Raw genomic sequence first — 20,582 nt, 5'->3', positions numbered from 1 at the left:
TCTCAGAACAACGAGAGTATAGTTGTTGGTCCATGTTGGTTCTCTGACATGGACCATCCATGGACCAACCATGGTTTCAGCTGAGATGTATATTAATTTCTACAGTTGGCATCTCTAGAAGCCAGGATATGGCATCCGGCTCTCAGAACAACGAGAGTATTGATGTTGGTCCATGTTGGTCCATGTTGGTTCCCTGACATGGACCATCCATGGACCAAGCATGGTTTCGGTTGAGGTGTATATTAATTTCTACAGTTGGTATCTCTAGAAGCCAGGACATGGCATCCGGCTCTCAGAACAATGAGAGTATCGATGTTGGTCCATGTTACTTCTCTGACAGTACCATTAACATCAACATTAGCTGCGGTATATTCCAGATGGATGGTTCTCTCCTTCCTGTTTCCTGTCATAACAGTATTGTTTATTATATAATTGCTGAAGCATATCTAAAAAATTTAAAATACGTGATAACCACAAAATTATAATATATTTTTCTTTCTATAAGTCAATACTATTGACCTGTTTCCTCATCACAAAATAACCATATACTCATAAACACTGTTAATATCAGGCATGTATAGCACTAAATTCCTTTCTAAACATTTCAAGTGCTCAGTTTAGTGTTAAAGGAGAGAAGTGCTGTTAGCATATATGTCAAACAGACTTCCGTTCCCGCCGTCAATTACCTGGGTCTATTCCAATTCCATACCATATAGATACATATACAGTGACGTGTGCAAGGAGGGGTGGGGAGGGGGGGGGCAGAGGATCATGACCCTGCCTCCCATCGCCAGTCAGGGAATAATGTTCAATGCCACTCATGATAGTTATAAGTGTTTTTGAGATAATCACATTTTTCGTAGGAGTTTTGAGACAGATACGTATATGTTGTAAAGCCTGGGTGCTAAGCTGCTGTTGTTGTTAAAACCATGTTAGTCATTATACCTCAAGTTCTAGGTTAGTAGTTTTGTACATATGTAAGTTCACAAAATGTTACTATTGTCATTAATAACAGGGTCGTGACCTGCTGGGAGGCCTACGATAATGTGAACGCCTGGACAGTATGATCTATTTCAGTTATAGTTTGGGCGAAATGTTAATTTCTTCCGATTTCATTAGTCAATAGTGTGCAACCTCAAGATTCTATACGTATATTGTAGGAAAGGCGTTCAGAAAGAAGACAAGGTTTATTTTAACCATTCATCACGTATATGCACGATCGCGGATGCGGTGAACGTGTGTTTGTTTTGATTTTCACGAGTTTGGTTAGAATAACAATAAATGTAGAAAGCTCCTAAGAGTTAACCTGCGTGAACATGTATATCAGTCTACAGTGACACTGACATACTATATTTATTACGTCTATATCTTTATGTAGGCCTATCAGTTTCATCATTAGCCCCTATTTCAGTGCCCCAATGTTTTAACTAAGAATATTGAGGCACAGTCCCCTACACGGCCCACCCACTCTGATCAAAACCCCCACCCCCTACTCAGTAGGTCCCCTTTTGGCATATAAAACAAATAATTATAACACAAACCTAACAATTAATTTACACCTAAATCCCCAATATGGTTTCCCCTCAGCATATATAAGATACGGCTACCATCAATGCCCTAGCGTGTTTTTATATATCCAGTTACCTGTGTAAAACAGTGAATAAAGCAGAGCTTACATTACAAGGTAACTTTGAGTCCCAGTTTTTCCCTACAATGTGATTTTACTGAACAAAATGTTTTTAATTTCTATGGGTAAACTTCTAAAACATGAGATCTCAAACTTAAGAATGTTTAGATGTAACTTACTATGTAACATAAAGACTATGTAACATAATGCTTCTCTATATTCCTCAACTACCCCCCCCCCCCTAGAAAGTCTACCCAGGCTACGGTCCTGAAGTATCTTTATTTGCTAGGGTTTCATGTTTCCGATAAAGTGAATGTGCCCAGATACCCAATTGTGCTTTGTAAATGTACTTTTGATACCATATGTGTGCATATTGCAGACATCTGTATAACAAGTTGATTTTATTCTTGTGTGCAAAGTTTAGGTATGTTTCCGCTTTGGGATTAAGTTTCAATTTTATTAATCATGATAAAGGCCGAAAGATACACCCGGATGTTAAATAGATAAGTCTTTCTTAATTTAAGTCTAATCGCTGTTCTCCAACGGGTTTCGTCCTTGGACCCCATCATCAGGGTCCCTACGGCGGCCCATGGACCCCACCTGATGAATGTTTTGCGTCAAGGCGCTCGCGGACTCCTTCAGCGATATCCATGTTCAGTCATTTAAGTCCCTTCCCCTCCCGACTCTTCAATTCGGATTGACCCCCCTGCCCAGGCGAACTGCTACGTTTAAGTTGAAGTTTAAGTGAAGCCGAAAACGAAAATACTTATATTTTGCAACGATTTCTTTATTGTAAACTTTAAACTTTTACAAATTGATAGAAATAAGGTAAGTTCTTTATATAAACACATGACACTGTGCGAACCAGCGCAACTCAAGTACATGTCAATAAAGAGGTAGTAAATTATAGAAAAAGTTATGCTATAAACTATTAAAGATATAAACACGATATGAAAATTATAAGTTAACCAAATGATTGATATAATCTTTTAGCTTACGACTAAAGAAAATTTTTCATAAATTGTTGGTTAAATAGCAAATAACATGAAGTAATTAACTTTCAATTGATTCTCGATTTTAAATATATAAACCCATGATGCATATACGAAGTAGCCTATGATGAAGGGACAAATACTAGGAATATTAAACCAATTAACGTTCTCAGCGTACACTTATACATTAATGACGTGTCACATCACTTCATAATGGTAATATAGACTAGCTTAACGGTCAACAATATTTGCCAAAATATATGCTAGAAATACAGATAATGGTCACACATGATCAACTTGCAACAAACATCTGACTGCATTTACTTTAAACATAGTTATCCCCACTAATACAGTTCATTTTGTATTTAAATGAAGACTCCTGAAAGTCTATAAAAAATGCAGAACAATCAGAACCTCCGAGTAATTACTATTTAAAACCTTTAGTTTTTTATCTGAGCCCAATATGCTGATGAGAAATGACCTTTAACGACACACGAATTTTGATATACTTCATGGTTATACCTTAAGGAAATAAAACAGTAGATATTAACATCTTAAATGACACATATTTGTGAATATTGAATACTGATTTAGACATTATAATGATTCGAATAGCCTATAATGTATAATTTGTAAAACAAAATTGTCGATATTTTCTCATTTAACATTCTTAACATACGTTACAACTCTGTCTACACGATGTCCTCATGTATAGTGGATTTCGCGTACACTCTCCGTTACTCGCCCACCTCGCACAGTTGACGTTGTCGTCTGCACAGTTTGAGGATGACCGTCTGCACTGCTGACAACTAACGGGACAGTTCGGTAGCATCCAAGCAGGATTCCTTGAACACTCTCCACTTGCAGCCCACGCTGAGCAGTTGGGATGAGTTTCTTCACAATCGGGGTTGGTTTCGTCTCCTCCCGTCTCGGTGGTATCCTCACATCCATAGTAACGATTGATTTTAAGAATATCAGTAGCACTGAAGTCGTTTCTGTTGCCTATGGAAACTCCCGCCTGTCGAGGTACTATAGTCGGTCGTCCGTTGCGGCTGAAGGCATTCATTGGATAATGCATGATAGAGTAATAGTCATAGCGGGTTTGTAAATGATCAATTGTGTCCTGGTTATACCTGACAAAGTTGTATTCTAATCCAGACTGGATGTTTTGGTAATAAACGGTGACAAATTGATCTCTGTCGGTTCTTGTTTGTTCGTGTTGAAATCCTACAGCATGCATTAGTTCGTGCATGATGGTTCCTCTGTGAAAGTTACAAGCGCCCCCAACTGACAGTTCTTGACGTCCTCCTCTTCGACCAACGGCCGAAAAGCAACCCTGTCTAGGTACGATGTGGACGTAATCTCTTTGTCCATTCCAAGGAGTAAACCGAATACAGGTTGTTTGATGGTAACGGTCAATGGCGGCAAGGATTCTTTGTCGAGCACCGGCGTCGAAGGAACGGTCGATAAAATACGGCACGACACCTCCTGGCCACCGTACATTACGGTTACGAACAGCATTCTGGGCAACCTGAGAAACGTTGTAGTCGACTTTGATGTCTCCCTCTATCAGATAATGTTCAACTCCTGAGTCAATGTTTTGATTTTCTTTAAATATGTACTCCATACTGTCCTCCTCCTGGTTGGTACCAAAGATGCTCAGTTCGAGGGGTGTTGGCAGCTTGGAGGTAACCTCAAAACTGGGCAATTGATTTAACTCGGCATTAACAAGATCAATCTGGTTTTCTCTGCTCAGTGGTATACAGGATGAGTAGCTCACCAGCACTAAGGTTAAAATTACTGATACAATCTTCATCTTGGTGTACGTCTCTCCGTTTGTTCTGTCAGTGATTGATAACGTCTTCAGTAGCTGAAGATTGGTGATTCTATGACGGTTTGTCGAGCTGTGTGTCGGTATTTATTAGTTTGAACAAGTTCAACAACTTCCGATGACTGGCCTAAAAGGAGAGCTTTACAATTAGTTTGACCTCGTTTGTGACGTTTCAGTCCTTATTTGGTTAATGTACTTACACTCTAACAAGTAAAGTCTTGTCACGTAATGGGGTTTTCTTTGATTTTTTTCCACCCTGGGAATCGTCATATCTAAATGCAAATATCTTATGATACAAGATAAAGCTGTGAGTCAATGAAATGTGTTTTCTGCTTGGTCATACTATACAAGAATATGCCCTTAGATGGTTCATATTATATGACGTCACAACAGGGAAATCATGCTCTTCATGCTCACTCAATGAACCTAGATTTATGTTCGAGATGGCTGATTTTCCTTTTGAATAATTAAATGTATACTTCGCCGTAATACAACCCCCGCCCCCTTGAACGTGATACACTTTTTCTCTAAATGTTACACTTAGTGGCACAGAGGGTTGGTCATCAATGGCGATATCACATGGATTATGGGTATCTTGGGCAGTCATCTTAATCCATGTTATTCAAACTGGGGATTGTTAGCGTCGCTAAAATATTTTGGGTGGTCTCGAAACAAATTGGAAAAACAAGAAATTATCCATATTTTCTTTTGAGGGGTATAAATATGAAAAATTTGGAACATAGCTTACATTCAAAAGTTGCAAAATATAAAAAAAAAATGTTACAACTTAGCAACCTTGATAATATCAACAATTCTCAAAGGGGAGGGGATTCCTCCTTCCCGTAGATCCTTGTAAACATTGGGAAAGAAAGTTTGAATACCAGGGATCTAAACGAATGCATTGAAATATTCCGTTTGAGTAATTGACGAGAATGATAAAACAATAGATTTCTGTTCTGTTTTTTTTTTTTTTTGTACTGCTCTGTTCCTACAGATATAATAGACCAATAAATGAATGAATAAAACAATATGTGAGGGACATGAACCTGAATATTGTGATGACAAATTGAGTTTGACATATCCACAAATTTTGTTGGTGTCATGTCCTTTACCTCAGTATCTTGTTTTTCTGCCATGAAATATAGTCTTCGCTGTTTTAGGGAATTTGAAACAGTATTTAAAATTCTTTTAGCCGAATTGTCAATCATTCTAATCCTTGATGTATGAGGATGGGAGTAATCGTTGACTTTTAGGGAGAGGACCCAAGTTAGTCCAAATGACAATAAATGGTTAAACCAAATCTAGATATATTAAACTATGTGTATCCTGATGCACTTAAACGGTATGCAATCAACAACAATGTTGGGTAAGCGGATGCCGTGCTCATAAGGGAAACGTATAATGTTTTAAGAGTGTATGTGATGGTAAGAAATAACGAAGTTTATGAAGGATTCCAATGATCTTAGCGATATGAGAACAAAGAGAGTAAATATATATATATATATATATATATATATATATAGGTCTATTTGTTCTTTCAAAATCATGTGTACTACTGATACAACGCTAACTTTGTCATAGAGTATCATTTACAAGACAGTATTTACAGAACTACAAATATCTAAAACTGGACAAAACTATCCATTAACAGGGAATAAAAATTAAAGAAAAGTCAGATTTCCACAACATAGTAAACATCCTTAGCCACAATGCGTTTCTCTAGTACTAATGATAAACGGGTTAAAAGGTATTAAAGTTACAAATATCAACAATCATATAGTTTATACTAATGAAAGCAAGATGCTAAATGAATCAGTGATGAAGTGTACAGATTAACAGTAAAACATAAAGTCAAAGGAATTAACAAGAACTCTTACTCATACACAGTCACTGAATGACCTGTGTGACGATAAGCTGTACCTACGAAACTGAACATTTCAAGCAACCGGTAACCATAGCAACAATACTTAAGATTGCAAAGTAATGTTTACGTCTGCATAATTCCTATGAACCGTCTGACTGTCTGTCACAAGAGGTAAGTTCATATAAATTCAAACAGTTCAAATGGAATTTAACTGCATGACACAGTGTACAATGAATATATATATAGTGACGTAACCATATATATCATTGGCATGTTTAAACTATTGGGGTAACAGGAGTGGTGCATAGGGGGGGGGGTGGGAGGAGGAGGCGTGGAGGTCAGGGTCATTAAGCGAACAGAAACATTCATTGTACCTTAACATATAAAACAATTTTGCTTGGGAACCCTGCAGTGGTTGATGTTGTGGCCCAGGAAGGGGGTTTACGGGGAGAAGGAACTCTTCCCATTTGAGAAATTTGATATAATCAAGGATACTCAGATTTAACATGATCTCATAATTTGGAACATTTGCATTAATTTAAAGTCAAAATTTTCCATTTAAAACAAATTATGGAGTAATTCTTGTTCTTCGGATTTTTTTTTGCGACATCCAAAAGTTTTGACCACCCCCAATCCCAGTATGAATAACACGAATTAAAAACAGCCCAACATAATCCCAGTGCCCGTGACATCGCTATTGTTGTCCAATCCTCCTGTGTCACCCAAGGTAACATTTTAGAGAGAAAGTTATCACGTTCAAGGGGTCGGGGGGGATACCACGGCAAAAAAACCCACTTCAGCCCTCTCGAAAATAATTCCAATTCCATAGAGTGACCCAGAGAAGCATGACTTCCCTGCTGTTGCGTCATATATAATGAACCATCTAAGTGCATACTCTTGTATAGTATGACCAAGCAGTAAAACACATTTCATTGACTCACGACTTAATTGTTTAGCTTGTATCATTAAATGTTAACATTTAGATATGACGAATTCCATGGTTGAAAGATCGAAGAAACTCCATTACATGACTAGACTTTACTTGGTAGAGTGTTAGTACATTAACCAAATAAGGACTGAAACGTGAAAAACGAGGTCATTGAAAGGCTCGCCGTTAACGCTAATCATCGGAAGTTGTTGAGCTTGTTCAAACTAATAAATACCCACACACAGCTCGACTAACCGTCATAGAAACATCAATCTTCAGCTACTAAAGACGTTATCAATCACTGACAGAACGGAGACAAGATGAAGATCGCATCGGTAATTTTAACCATAGTGCTGGTGAGCTACTCATCCTGTATACCACTGAGCAGAGACAACCCGATTGATCTTATTAATGCCGAGTTGAATAAAGTGCCCAATTTTGAGGTTAACTCCAAGCTGCCAACACCCCTCGAACTGAGCATCTTTGGTACCAACCAGGAGGAAGACAGTATGGAGTACATATTTAAAGAAAATAAAAAAATTGACTCAGGAGTTGAACATTATCTGATAGAGGGCGACATCAAAGTCGACTACAACGTTTCTCAGGTTGCCCAGAATGCTGTTCGTAACCGTAATGTACGATGGCCAGGAGGTGTCGTGCCGTATTTTATCGACCGTTCCTTCGACGCCGGTGCTCGACAAAGAATCCTTGCCGCCATTAACCGTTACCATCAAACAACCTGTATTCGGTTTACTCCTTGGAATGGACAAAGAGATTACGTCCACATCGTACCTAGACAGGGTTGCTTTTCGGCGGTTGGTCGAAGAGGAGGACGCCAAGAACTGTCAGTTGGGGGCACCTGTAACTTTCACAGAGGAACCATCATGCACGAACTAATGCATGCTGTAGGATTTCAACACGAACAAACAAGAACCGACAGAGACCAATTTGTCACCGTTTATTACCAAAACATCCAGTCTGGATTAGAGTACAACTTTGTCAGGTATAACCAGGACACGATTGATCATTTACAAACCCGTTATGACTATTACTCTATCATGCATTATCCAATGAATGCCTTCAGCCGCAACGGACGACCGACTATAGTACCTCGACAGGCGGGAGTTTCCATAGGCAACAGAAACGACTTCAGCGCTACTGATATTCTTAAAATTAATCGCTATTATGGATGTGAGGATACCACCGAGACGGAAGGAGACGAAACCAACCCCGATTGTGAAGAAACTCATCCCAACTGTTCAGCGTGGGCTGCAAGTGGGGAGTGTTCGAGGAATCCTGCTTGGATGCTACCAAACTGTCCCGTTAGTTGTCAGCAGTGCAGACCGTCTTCATCAAATTGTGCAGACGACAACGTCAACTGTGCAAGGTGGGCGAGTAACGGAGAGTGTACGCGAAATCCACTGTACATGAGGACATCGTGTAGACAGAGTTGTAACGTATGTTAAGAATGTTTAAAGGGAAAACATCGATATTATTATTACTTTGATATATGTTACATTTTATTCGAATTATTATAAAGTCTTAAATTAGTATTAAATATTCACAGATATGTGTCATTTAAGACGTTTAATATCTACTGGTTTTTTTCCCCTAAAAGTATTACATGATATATATATTAAGAATTGGTGTCGTTAAGGTCATTTCTCATCAGCATATTGGGCTCAGATTGGAAAGAAAAATATGCCAGTGGTTTTCAAAAGTACTTACCGGAGGTTCGCATTCTTCTGCATTTTAAATAGACGATGAACTGTCTCACTGTGGTTAGCCATGTTTCAAGTGCATGCAGTCAAATGTTTGTTGAAATTTGACCATGGGTGATCAATATCTAAATTTTCATCATAGTTTTGGCAATATTGGTGACCGTTTATTTAGTCTATATTACTTTTATGAAGGAAGTGGCACGTCATTTATGTAGGCTCACACCGTTGACTTAATATCCCCAATATCTTGCCCTTCATCACAGGATAGTTCGTATAAAGCATCATGAGTTTATATATGTAAATTCAAGACTAAATTAAAAAATAATTACTTCATGCTATTTGCTATTTAACCAACAATTAATGACAAATTTTCTTTAGTCGTAAGCTTAAAGATTATATCAATAATTTGGTTAACTTATCATTTTCATATCGTGTTTATATATTTAATAGTTTATAGCATAACCTTTTCCTATAATTTACTATAACCTCTAAATTTGATAATTTACATATACTTGAGTTGCGCTGGTTCGCACAGTGTTATGTGTTTATATAGATAACTTGCCTTATTTCTATCAGTTTACAAGTTTTCAGTTTGAAAGTTTGCAATAAAGAAAAAAACGTTCCAGAATTTAAGTGTTCTCTTTCTTTGCTTTACTTAAACTTTAACTTTTAACGTAGCTGTTCTTCTGTGACTTTGAAGCAATGCGCCCCAGCAGCCACATACCAATGAAACGGACATGCTCCGTGTTATTTAGGAATAACCATTCAAGTCACTTAAGCATCTGCCTCTTTCATCTGCTTCACCCCTCTCTAATGCCCCACCTTTCCCATCGCATACGAATCACTACCAAAATTTCCAAAGCTAACCATTTCATCATGAGAGATTCTGTTTTTCCCCTTGTCGAGAGATATCCTAGTTATCAGCTGACAATTAATATTAAAGAGGTTAGGGAGATGTATCTATCATGATTGCTTCCTTCAGGGATGACCTCATCAAGAACTCTGCGCTGTTTTACCTGAAGGCTCTATATAAAGCTGTTGTCAATATTCTGAATAAATTATATAAAGGCGCAAAATAAAATCTATTGCGAACATTTGGTTCTTTCATAAGTGTGTTTTATTGAGGAAAGATGATACTTTATAAAGCAAAATTAGTTCAAACTGCTTAGATCTTCAATCATTCCAAAGCAAAAGGTATTATTTACGCATAGACTGATATTTATTTTCAATTCTGGGCTAAACTGCAAAGGTGAAGCTTTCAGCTTTTCCTCTTCAACTTTATCCATACTTTATATAAAAAGTCAACTTGAAACGCTGTCACGTTATGATGACCTAATAATAAGCGTCCCTTAATAACGATTATTTTTTTTAACTCTCTCTCCACCCACCTCCACCTCTCACCACCTCTCTCTTTCCCTCTAATTTTGATGGAATCTAATACTTCTTACATTCTTACAAACTTTGACAACAAAGATAACAAACATGTAAAAAGTCAGGTTCAGTCACTACAACTCCACCAAGAATGAGCTAGGATTTCGCTTAAACGAACTACGAGATGATATATCAGAGTTGCGATCTCAGACGGCAGAACAAAGTTTAACATTACTACAGCGCAGCGTTGCCTTGAATACTGAAAATGTAGGGACAAAGGGTACAATCCTTGGAAGTTTCTGTTATTTGATGATAATTGACCACTGAAAAATTGATAGGCAATGGTTTTAGTTCGCAATTCGCTGCAATTGGGTGTCTTAGATGAACGTTATAGAGAATGAAACGTGGTAAAGAATTCTAATCTGTTGACCCATTTGTATGCGTATATGCAAACTTGATTCGGACAGAACAAAAAATGGCTGATATCTTTGTTATATGGATGACATGAACAATTTTCAGCTGCCTTACTGTTACATTGAAGCCGTTAATGAAACGCAGATATGCTGTTTGGTCGGACATTTCATTTCCCCCTGTCCAATGAAATTGGAAACCGCTTAACTGGCAATGCTTGTATGGCTTCATGTGATCGTTGACTCTCATCTGGAAGGAGGGTAATAGGCTTACACATTTAAGAATGGGATGGAAGCCTATACTGCCAGTGCATTCAAATGTTGTCTCTGGTAAGTCATGTCCCCTAGTACCTTCTAAAAAGTTGCTGTAGGTTAATTGTCCAGTGTTTCGCTAGTCTCAGAGACTTCTTTGTTTAAGATCACTCATATCTTCATAAGTTTTTGCTTTTTTTTATAGCACTTTCTTTCATTGCGTTTGCAATTATAGCTAAAACGAACGAGGAATCAGCTTTAGTTCGTCCAGAACACTTACCAGTGAGTACTACCGCCCATATTATTGTCAATGTTAGACTGATGGTTGGGCTCAATTATTTTGACCTATTGGCTTCTATTGCATACGGGCGTCCGGCCGTTGATTATCCGATAGTATCATTAATTGCTCAATTTTCGTGGAACATAATCAATATCATTAAATGCAAGTCATCGTTTAGGCTAGTATTTTGTCAAACAGCATAAGTTGCAATGTTTCCCTAGATAGGATATTGTATTCCTGCCAATAACTATACAAAAGAAAAATGACATCTGCAACATAGTATATATTTCAACATATATTTAATAAATTACGTCATATCAGATGCAAACGTGATCATTGATTGATTGGGTAAATTCATTTGACAGCACATGCGCGTGTACACTTTCTACTGACAGGGAATCGGCTCGACAACTTTCGAGGAATTAAGATTTTTTTTTACAAACAGGTTCAATTGTCCATTAAGTGAGTTTGGCTGGACAAATATTGTGATTTTTAGTTACTATTTTTTTACCCATACCTTGTCCTTCCCGCAGACAGTATAACATATACCTCAGGTCACGAATCAATTATCACCGATTAATATATGAAACTTACCCCCTTCCTCACCCCACCCCCTCTCACCCAACTATCAACAAAATATTTGCATTTATTTCTTACGAAACGCTGACTGATGTGTAATATTTAGTACGATTAACCACGTAAGTGAATGTCCTACATAACGTATAACCAACTCATGCTTAATGGTATTCTAACATACTACGTAATATTCATAATTAAATGGTTACCTCTCAAACAAGCTAACAGATATGTTCCTAATTATCGAGCTACCAGACTTGTATAACACGAGTACAACAGTATGAGTACCATGAGTAGAATTTTACCTTGGTATGAATACGAGTATATAGGAGTCTTTAAGAACAGGTACTCATCTAGCACTAATATTTATGTACTTGATTTCCATACTTTCTTGAGTACAAACCGATCAGGGTGAGTGTGAGTATGTGTACAGTCAATTATACTAGAATACGAGTACAAAGAAGGATTCACTATACAACTCTGAGACAATGGTGGAAACTTTGTTGCGCACTCATATAATTAAATATTGCTATTTTCTTTTTACTGTTAAGCGTTTGAAGTCTATGCCTAAACATTAATCGTTTCATGATATGATATACTACAGTTACAGATTATGTTCTCAGATTCCTTATCTTCCCTTCAATGGTGGATTATATTGTAGCAGTAGATTGTGGAAATTCGACGCAATATGATACTTTAAGCTGTGAAAATTTGATCTAACAATAAACGTGAATGGAAATCATCCCTGGCATTGATTACAGCTCAGTGGGCAGTTTGGTAACATGTAGGCTGGATTTCTTTGGCATTCACCCCGAGAAGCCCAAGAAGGACAGAACTGGTTTCTATCTTCACACTGATTCCCTGGACGGCCTCCTGTACCTGAAAGAACAATGGAATAATTGTAAATATTATTATGTCTTTGTCCGAAGAACTCATTCTGATTTGGAGACAATATTTTAAGCAAAGTTTTATCTTTTATCCGACCATGCGTTAGATCACAGTTTTCTATCAGCTGTTAGTTATATGATTCATTTGTTGTTCCAACAAAGCAATTTTGTTGTTAAATAGTAAGGATGCTTACATAACTTTGTTTTGTGTGATATAGTACTATAAGTAACATACATGGTATATATTTTTACCCATTCGAGCGAGTACGTAAAGACTAAGGTTAAACAATTGCCATATCAGTTGTCTGTTGTCTTAACGGTATTCTCGGAGAGTTACTTTTAAAGTGTACTAGGTATTTCATACTAAAAATATCATCTAGGTAAAATAATGAATCTGCAGATTATAAAACGAAGGGATATAAAGAGGATGGGGCTTGATTGAACCACCCCGCCGAATAGCCCCACCCCACCCTCGCCCTGCCTCATTGCCTACGCCCATGTATATATACATAGCTTCCAACCGTCTGCAGTTTTATTAGCATGATAGCAGGATAAAGTATGCAAATATAAAAACAACAATCTAAAATCGAAATATTATGTAAACCATACAGATAAAAACAGTTTCCAGTTTAATAGCAAGAAATCCACTCTGGATGTTTCAGGTCTTTAATAACATGAATCCAAAGATTCAGTCTATTGAAATTCTATGGGAAAATAACATATTTGTCTTTACCTCCAGTATTTGTCCCAGCACAGTTCATTCTCAACGGCTGGCTGATAATTTGACCTAAAGTACAGAAAAGATAAATATAAAAAATAAGCGTTTGTCAAGAAGGGAGGACACAAGAACATTACGACAAGTTTTAAACGAGGCATCACCGATAGCAGAAACTTCACTGAACATTTCCTTTGCACAACCTGTGTCTATGTATATGTAGGTGCAATTGCTAATATATTTATGAAACTTTGTTATTGTGACATTCATACCGACGTTTTGTGGTATCTTTCAGCCGTAATTTCTGTTTGGTTGAAAATAATAATCTTACTGAAAACTGTTAAAGCAACTGTTATGCATTGGATTTCCAATTTTTCTCTATTTTACAATATCTACATTGAGTATTACTTGTAGTTAGGCATTTTGCGCAGTAAGTACTGAAATCACCTAAAAAGTTTCATGTAGTACTCAGTCATCTTGAAAAACAAACAACAGGAAAAGTTTTTGGGAAATGTATCAATTTGTGTATTCATTATTGAAAGGTCGTCTAATCACGCTAATGAATAGCGTTACTAACTTACTTTGGATTTTAGAAACCAAAAGTACTGAAAATCTGAACATAATTAACATGACTAACTTACCTTGATTTTGACAACGGTCTACGATGTTGTTCATACAAGGGAAAGCCTCTCTGATTAGGTTATACAGGGTAGGATCGTAGGCAGCTAGCTCCTCTCTTGTGTCGATGTCATTGTGTATTCCGAATACGGGAGGAGACTCTACGTTAAAGAAGCTCTGAACCCCTTCCGCGAAATACTCATCTACTGTGTCGTCTGCGTACGTGTTCTGCCAAAGCCCGCGTCTTCTGGCACTGTTATAAGCGTTGGTGAGTCGGCTGTTGAAACCTGCTACGGCAGTTGTAAGGGCGATCTTATGAATGCCGTGAGCAAATTCATGAAGAAAAATGTCTTCTCTGTATCCGTCACTTCTCAAACAAAGGACGTTTTCCTCTGCTCCAGTAGACACGGGTATCTGAAGGGTACCTCCAAGACCCCTCGCTCGGGTGTTCCAAAATGGTGGCAGAAAGGAATGTTCGGGAATGTTCTGTGTTACTTCGTTGGTGGCCATGATGGCGACCCGTCCATATTTGGCGTACATGGCCTGCCTTAGATCTGGTCTGTCAGCTAGCAGGAAACGAACGACGTAACAAGCTCTTTGCAAGGCTCTATCAGACACACGAAATGATCCCAGAACAGGAATGTTGTACGCATGCGTATACTTGCTGTAAAACGAACTAAGTCGAAGAGCTGACCTGACGGCATTTGGCACACCTGTGATGACGTCACATCTCGATTGTTCATTAGCCTGCCCCGGTCGATCTCCTCTGACTTCCAATGGGCTGTTTGGATCTGTATGCGTAAAATAGTAAAGGAATATTTAGAAACACAGATGTATCTTCAATCTGATATTTAAACTTCTGATCTTTGTTACTTTTTCAATAATCGATTTTGTGACCTGACAAGCTCGACAAAATTTGATTCACAAACAACATCTTTCATTAAAAAGAAGGTTTTATAACCAAGCAGAGGATTGCTTTATAAGGTTCTTTAACAAGATGGAAATTAATATGATAGGATTAATATGCATTTACCTGTTTCTTCTAGTTGGCTGTAAAATCGAGCCTCGAAGTTTTCTAATTCTAATCTGTTTTCGATTTCTGGAAAATAAAATAAGGATTAATATTAAGAATCATAACTTTATTTACAATTTATGAGAATCCACAGATAATGACGTCATATATATTCTGGATGTCGTGTTCCATCATGGATGGATATTTTCATGTTTGTTTTTATTAAGATACACAAATCTGTCATTGTCTAGCCTAACACTATTGGAAATAGTTAATCAAGTATGTCTAATGTGACCCTCTTCATACTTGAGAACAATTGTAACATTTATGTTATAGAATTAAGAAATTTGCTTTGCAGTTACTAATAATTTTAGTACGTTTTTAACGAGTTAAACTACTTACCATTGTCTTGATCGGCATCCCATAATGGTGATCCATGAGTGAGAGAATAAAGAGATATTAATAGACTAATCCAGAAAACAATGGATGAATACATTTTGTTGAAATAGCTTTTCTTGTCGTCTCTTCTGCGAATGTTTCAAATTGAAATGAATTTAAAGACTTGCTGAAAGTTTATAAATCTTTTTAGAACCTGAAAACATATACACGTCACTGAATAATTCTGCTGTATCATTCTGCTGACTCTGATGTATGATGAAGATATTAGTCGAGGGGTGTCCTAGATATCAGCTGACAATTAATAGTGATAGAGGTCATGGGATGTATTTATCTTGATTGTTTCCGCAATATAAGACGTCACCCATGAATGAGCTTTATAGACAAAAGATCCATAAATGGGTCTTTAGCTTAAACAATCACACAGTTTAAACTGTTAAAAGCAAAATGGTAAATGAATCAGTGATGAAGTAGATTGTACAGATTAACAGTAAAACAGAAATAATTAACAAGAACACTTACTTATACACCAGCAACTGAATGACATGTGTGACGATAAGCTATACCTACAAACTTGAACGTTTCAAACAACCGGTGACTAAAGGAACAATACTTAAGATTGCAAAGTAATGATTACGTCTGCATAATTCATATATACCGTCTGAATGTCTGTCACAAGAGGTTAGTTCATATAAATGCAAACAGTTCAAATGGAGGTTATGCCGTTAAACTGCACAATAAACTGCAAAGGGTACACTATATATATATATATATATATTTATATATATATATATATATATATATTTATATATATATATATAAATATATATATATATATATATATATATATGATATTAGAATGGTTGTGGTTGGTTTGCATACAGTTTAAGTGCATCAGAATACATACAGTTTAATATAACCAATTATTGTCATTTGGACTAACTTGGGTCCTCTCCCTAAATTTTAACAATTACTTCCATCCTCACATATCATATATTAGAATGATTGACACTAAGAATTTTAAATACTGTTTCAAATTCCCTAAAACAGCGAAGATACTTCATAGCAGAGAAACAAGATACTGAGGTAACGAACATAGCACGAACAAACTTTGTAGAAATAAAAAATTCAGATTGTCATCACAACACGGGTTCATTTCAACCACATATTGTTTTATGTATGTATTCCTTGGTCTATTATATCTGTAGAAACAGAGCGATACAAAAAAAAAAGAACAGAAAAAACATCAGAAATCTGTTGTTTTATCATTCTCGTTTATTCCACAAACGAAATATTCCAATGCTTTAACTTTAAGGGTTTGTACTTTGAAGAAACATTCGTTTAGATCTTTGGTATTCAAACTTTCTTCCTCAAGTTTTACAAGGATCTACGGGAAGGAGGAATCTCCTCCTCTTTGAGAATTGTTGATATTACCAAGGTTGCTAAGGTGTAACATATTCTTTATATTTTGCAACTTTTGAATTTTAGCTATGTTCCAAATTTTTCCTATTTATTTCACTCCAAAACAATATGGATAATTTCTTGTTCTTCCGAATTGTTTCAAAACCACACAAATAGTTGGCGACACTTACAATCCCCATTTTGAATATCACGGTTAAGATGACTACCAAAGATAATCCTAATCCACATGATATCGCCATTGATGACCAACCCTCTTGTGTCACTAAATGTAACATGTAGAGAAAAAGTGTATCACGTTCAAGGGGCGGGGGGGTTATATTACGGCGACGTACACATCGAATTATTCAAGAGGAAAATCAGCCATCTCTAAAATAAATCCAGATTCATTGTGTGACCAACAAAGGGATGATTTCCCTGCTGTGACGTCACATAAAATGAACCATCTAAGGACATATTCTTGTATAGTATGACCAAGCAGTAAAACAAATTTCATTGACTAACGACTTAATTCTTTAGCTTGTACCATTTGATGTTTGCATTTAGATATGACGCTTCCCAGGGTCGAAAAAATCAGACAACTCCATTACGTGACAAGACTTTACTTGGTAGAGTAAGAAAACGTTAACCAAATAAGGACTGAAATGTCACAAACGAGGTCAAACTAATTGCAAGGCTCGCCATTTAGGCCAGTCATCGGAAGTTGTTGACTTGTTCAAACTAATAAATACCAACACACAGCTCGACAAACCGTCATAGAATCACCAATCTTCAGCTACTGAAGACGTTATCAATCACTGACAGAACAAACAGAGAGCCGTACATCAAGATGAAGATTGCATCATTAATTTTAACCATAGTGCTGGTGAGCTACTCGTCCTGTATACCACTGAGCAGAGACAACCCGATTGATCTTGTTAATGGCGAGTTGAATCAAGTGCCCAGTTTTGAGGTTAACTCCAAGCTGCCAACACCACTCGAACTGAGCATCTTTGGTACCAACCAGGAGGAGGACAGTATGGAGTACATATTTAAAGAAAATCAAAACATTGACTCAGGAATTGAACATTATCTGATAGAGGGCGACATCAAAGTCGACTACAACGTTTCTCAGGTTGCCCAGAATGCTGTTCGTAACCGTAATGTACGGTGGCCAGGAGGTGTCGTGCCGTATTTTATCGACCGTTCCTTCGACGCCGGTGCTCGACAAAGAATCCTTGCCGCCATTGACCGTTACCATCAAACAACCTGTATTCGGTTTACTCCTTGGAATGGACAAAGAGATTACGTCCACATCGTACCAAGACAGGGTTGTTTTTCGGCCGTAGGTCGAAGAGGAGGACGCCAAGAATTGTCGGTTGGGGGCGCCTGTAACTTTCACAGAGGAACCATCATGCACGAACTAATGCATGCTGTAGGATTTCAACACGAACAAACAAGAACCGACAGAGATCAATTTGTCACCGTTTATTACCAAAACATCCAGTCTGGATTAGAGTACAACTTTGTCAGGTATAACCAGGACACTATTGATCATTTACAAACCCGTTATGACTATTACTCTATCATGCATTATCCAATGAATGCCTTCAGCCGCAACGGACGACCGACTATAGTTCCTCGACAGGCGGGAGTTTCCATAGGCAACAGAAACGACTTCAGCGCTACTGATATTCTTAAAATTAATCGTTACTATGGATGTGAGGGTACAACAGAGACGGAAGGAGACGAAACCAACCCCGATTGTGAAGAAACTCATCCCAACTGTTCAGCTTGGGCTGCAAGAGGAGAGTGTTCGAGGAATCCTGCTTGGATGCTACCGAACTGTCCCGTTAGTTGTCAGCAGTGCAGACCGTCTTCATCAAACTGTGCAGACGACAACGTCAACTGTGCGAGGTGGGCGAGTAACGGAGAGTGTACGCGAAATCCACTGTACATGAGGACATCGTGTAGACAAAGTTGTAACGTATGTTAAGAATGTTTAATGGGAAAACATCGATATTATTATTACTTTGATATATTTTACATTATATTCGAATAATTAGAATGTCTTCATCGGTATTCAGTATTCACAGATATGTATCATTTAAGACGTTTAATATCTACTGGTTTTCTCCCTAAAAGTATTACCATGAAATATATTAAGAATTCGTGTGTCGTTAAGGTCATTTCTCATCAGCATATTGGGCTCAGATTGGAACGAAAAAATATGCTAGTGGTTTTCAAAAGTACTTACCGGAGGTTCGCATTCTTCTGCATTTTAAATAGACGATGAACTGTCTCACTGTGGTTAGCCATGTTTCAAGTGCATGCAGTCAAATGTTTGTTGAAATTTGACCATGGGTGATCAATATCTAAATTTCCATCATATTTTTGGCAATATTGTTGACCGTTTATTTAGTCTATATTACTTTTATGAAGGAAGTTGCTCGCTATTTATGTAGGCTCACACCGTTGACTTGATATCCCTAATATCTTGCCCTTCATCATAGGATAGTTCGTATAAAGCATCATGAGTTTATATTTGTATATCCAAGACTAAATTAAAAAATTAATTACTTCATGCTATTTGCTATTTAACCAACAATTAATGACAAATTTTCTTTAGTCGTAAGCTTAAATATTATATCAATAATTTGGTTAACTTATCATTTTCATATCGTGTTTATATATTTAATAGTTTATAGCATAACCTTTTTCTATAATTTACTATAACCTCTAAATTTGATAATTTACATATACTTGAGTTGCGCTGGTTCGCACAGTGTCATGTGTTTATATAGATAACTTGCCTTATTTCTATCAGTTTACAAAAGTTTGAAAGTTTGCAATAAAGAAAAAACCGTTCCAGAATATAAGTGTTTTCTTTTTTAACTTCACTTAAACTTAAACTTTTAACGTAGCTGTTCTTCTGTGACTTAACGTTTGTTTTTGAAGCAATGCATTCCAGCAGCCACATACGAATGAAACGGACATTCTCCGTGTTATTTAGGAATAACCATTCAAGTCACTTAAACATCTGCCTCTTTCATCTGCTTCACACCTCTCTAATGCCCCACCATTCCCATCGCATACGAATCACTACCAAAATTTCCACAAGCTAACCATTTCATCATGAGAGGTTCTGTTTTTCCCCTTGTCGACATATATCCTAGTTATCAGATGACAATTAATATTAATAGAGGTTAGGGAGATGTATCTATCTTGATTGCTTCCTTCAGGGATGACCTCATCAAGAACTCTGCGCTGTTTTACCTGAAGGCTTTATATAAAGCTGTTGTCAATATTCTGAATAAATTATATAAAGGCGCAAAATTAAATCTATTGAGAACATTTGGTTCTTTCATAAGTGTGTTTTATTGAAGAAAGATGATACTTTATAAAGCAAAATTAGTTCAAACTGCTTAGATCTTCAATCATTCCAAAGCAAAAGGTATCATTTACGCATAGCCTGATATTTATTTTCAATTCTGGGCTAAACTGCAAAGGTGAAGCTTTCAGCTTTTCCTTTTCAACTTTATCCATACTTTATATAAAAAGTCAACTTGAAACGCTGTCACGTTATGATGACCTAATAATAAGCATCTCTTAATAACGATTATTTTTTTAACTCTCTCTCCACCCACCTCTCTCTCTCTCTCACCACCTCTCTCTTTCCCTCTAATTTTGATAGAATCTAATAC

The 20,582-nt window shown here is 37.0% G+C and overlaps 3 protein-coding genes across 3 annotated transcripts; 2 read left to right on the top strand and 1 right to left on the bottom strand.

The window, feature by feature from the left end:
* Positions 1–2,408: 2,408 nt before the first annotated feature.
* Positions 2,409–15,681, bottom strand: LOC139979041 (uncharacterized). The gene is made up of 7 exons (XM_071989678.1): positions 15,487–15,681; positions 15,106–15,171; positions 14,096–14,863; positions 13,473–13,526; positions 12,593–12,731; positions 7,801–7,998; positions 2,409–4,523 (listed from the first exon to the last, which is right to left on the bottom strand). Exons 1-7 carry the CDS (start codon positions 15,578–15,580, stop codon positions 3,290–3,292), a joined length of 2,553 nt encoding a protein of 850 aa, XP_071845779.1. The 5' UTR covers positions 15,581–15,681; the 3' UTR covers positions 2,409–3,289.
* Positions 7,397–9,584, top strand: LOC139978853 (zinc metalloproteinase nas-15-like). Its single transcript, XM_071989383.1, has one exon. It carries the CDS (start codon positions 7,563–7,565, stop codon positions 8,706–8,708), a length of 1,146 nt encoding a protein of 381 aa, XP_071845484.1. The 5' UTR covers positions 7,397–7,562; the 3' UTR covers positions 8,709–9,584.
* Positions 15,682–17,664: 1,983 nt separating the features above from the next.
* LOC139978652 (zinc metalloproteinase nas-15-like) lies at positions 17,665–19,763 on the top strand. Its single transcript, XM_071989032.1, has one exon. It carries the CDS (start codon positions 17,729–17,731, stop codon positions 18,872–18,874), a length of 1,146 nt encoding a protein of 381 aa, XP_071845133.1. The 5' UTR covers positions 17,665–17,728; the 3' UTR covers positions 18,875–19,763.
* Positions 19,764–20,582: the final 819 nt, after the last annotated feature.

Source organism: Apostichopus japonicus, chromosome 13 (assembly GCF_037975245.1).
Source record: "Apostichopus japonicus isolate 1M-3 chromosome 13, ASM3797524v1, whole genome shotgun sequence".
NCBI lineage: Eukaryota > Metazoa > Echinodermata > Holothuroidea > Aspidochirotida > Stichopodidae > Apostichopus > Apostichopus japonicus.
The sequence above is the reverse complement of the archived record's forward strand: the minus strand, read 5'-3'. Positions and strand labels throughout refer to the sequence as shown.

Excerpts from the sequence above, each read along its gene's own strand:
- LOC139978853 (XM_071989383.1), top strand. The coding sequence starts at position 7,563 with ATGAAGATCGCATCGGTAATTTTAACCATAGTGCTGGTGAGCTACTCA.
- LOC139979041 (XM_071989678.1), bottom strand. The coding sequence starts at position 15,580 with ATGTATTCATCCATTGTTTTCTGGATTAGTCTATTAATATCTCTTTAT. Across the intron at positions 13,527-14,095 it reads AGACCGTTGTCAAAATCAAG|GTCAAATTATCAGCCAGCCG; the intron begins GTAAGTTAGTCA and ends TCTGTACTTTAG. Across the intron at positions 7,999-12,592 it reads TGTAATCAATGCCAGGGATG|GAGTAAACCGAATACAGGTT; the intron begins ATTTCCATTCAC and ends GTCCATTCCAAG.
- LOC139978652 (XM_071989032.1), top strand. The coding sequence starts at position 17,729 with ATGAAGATTGCATCATTAATTTTAACCATAGTGCTGGTGAGCTACTCG.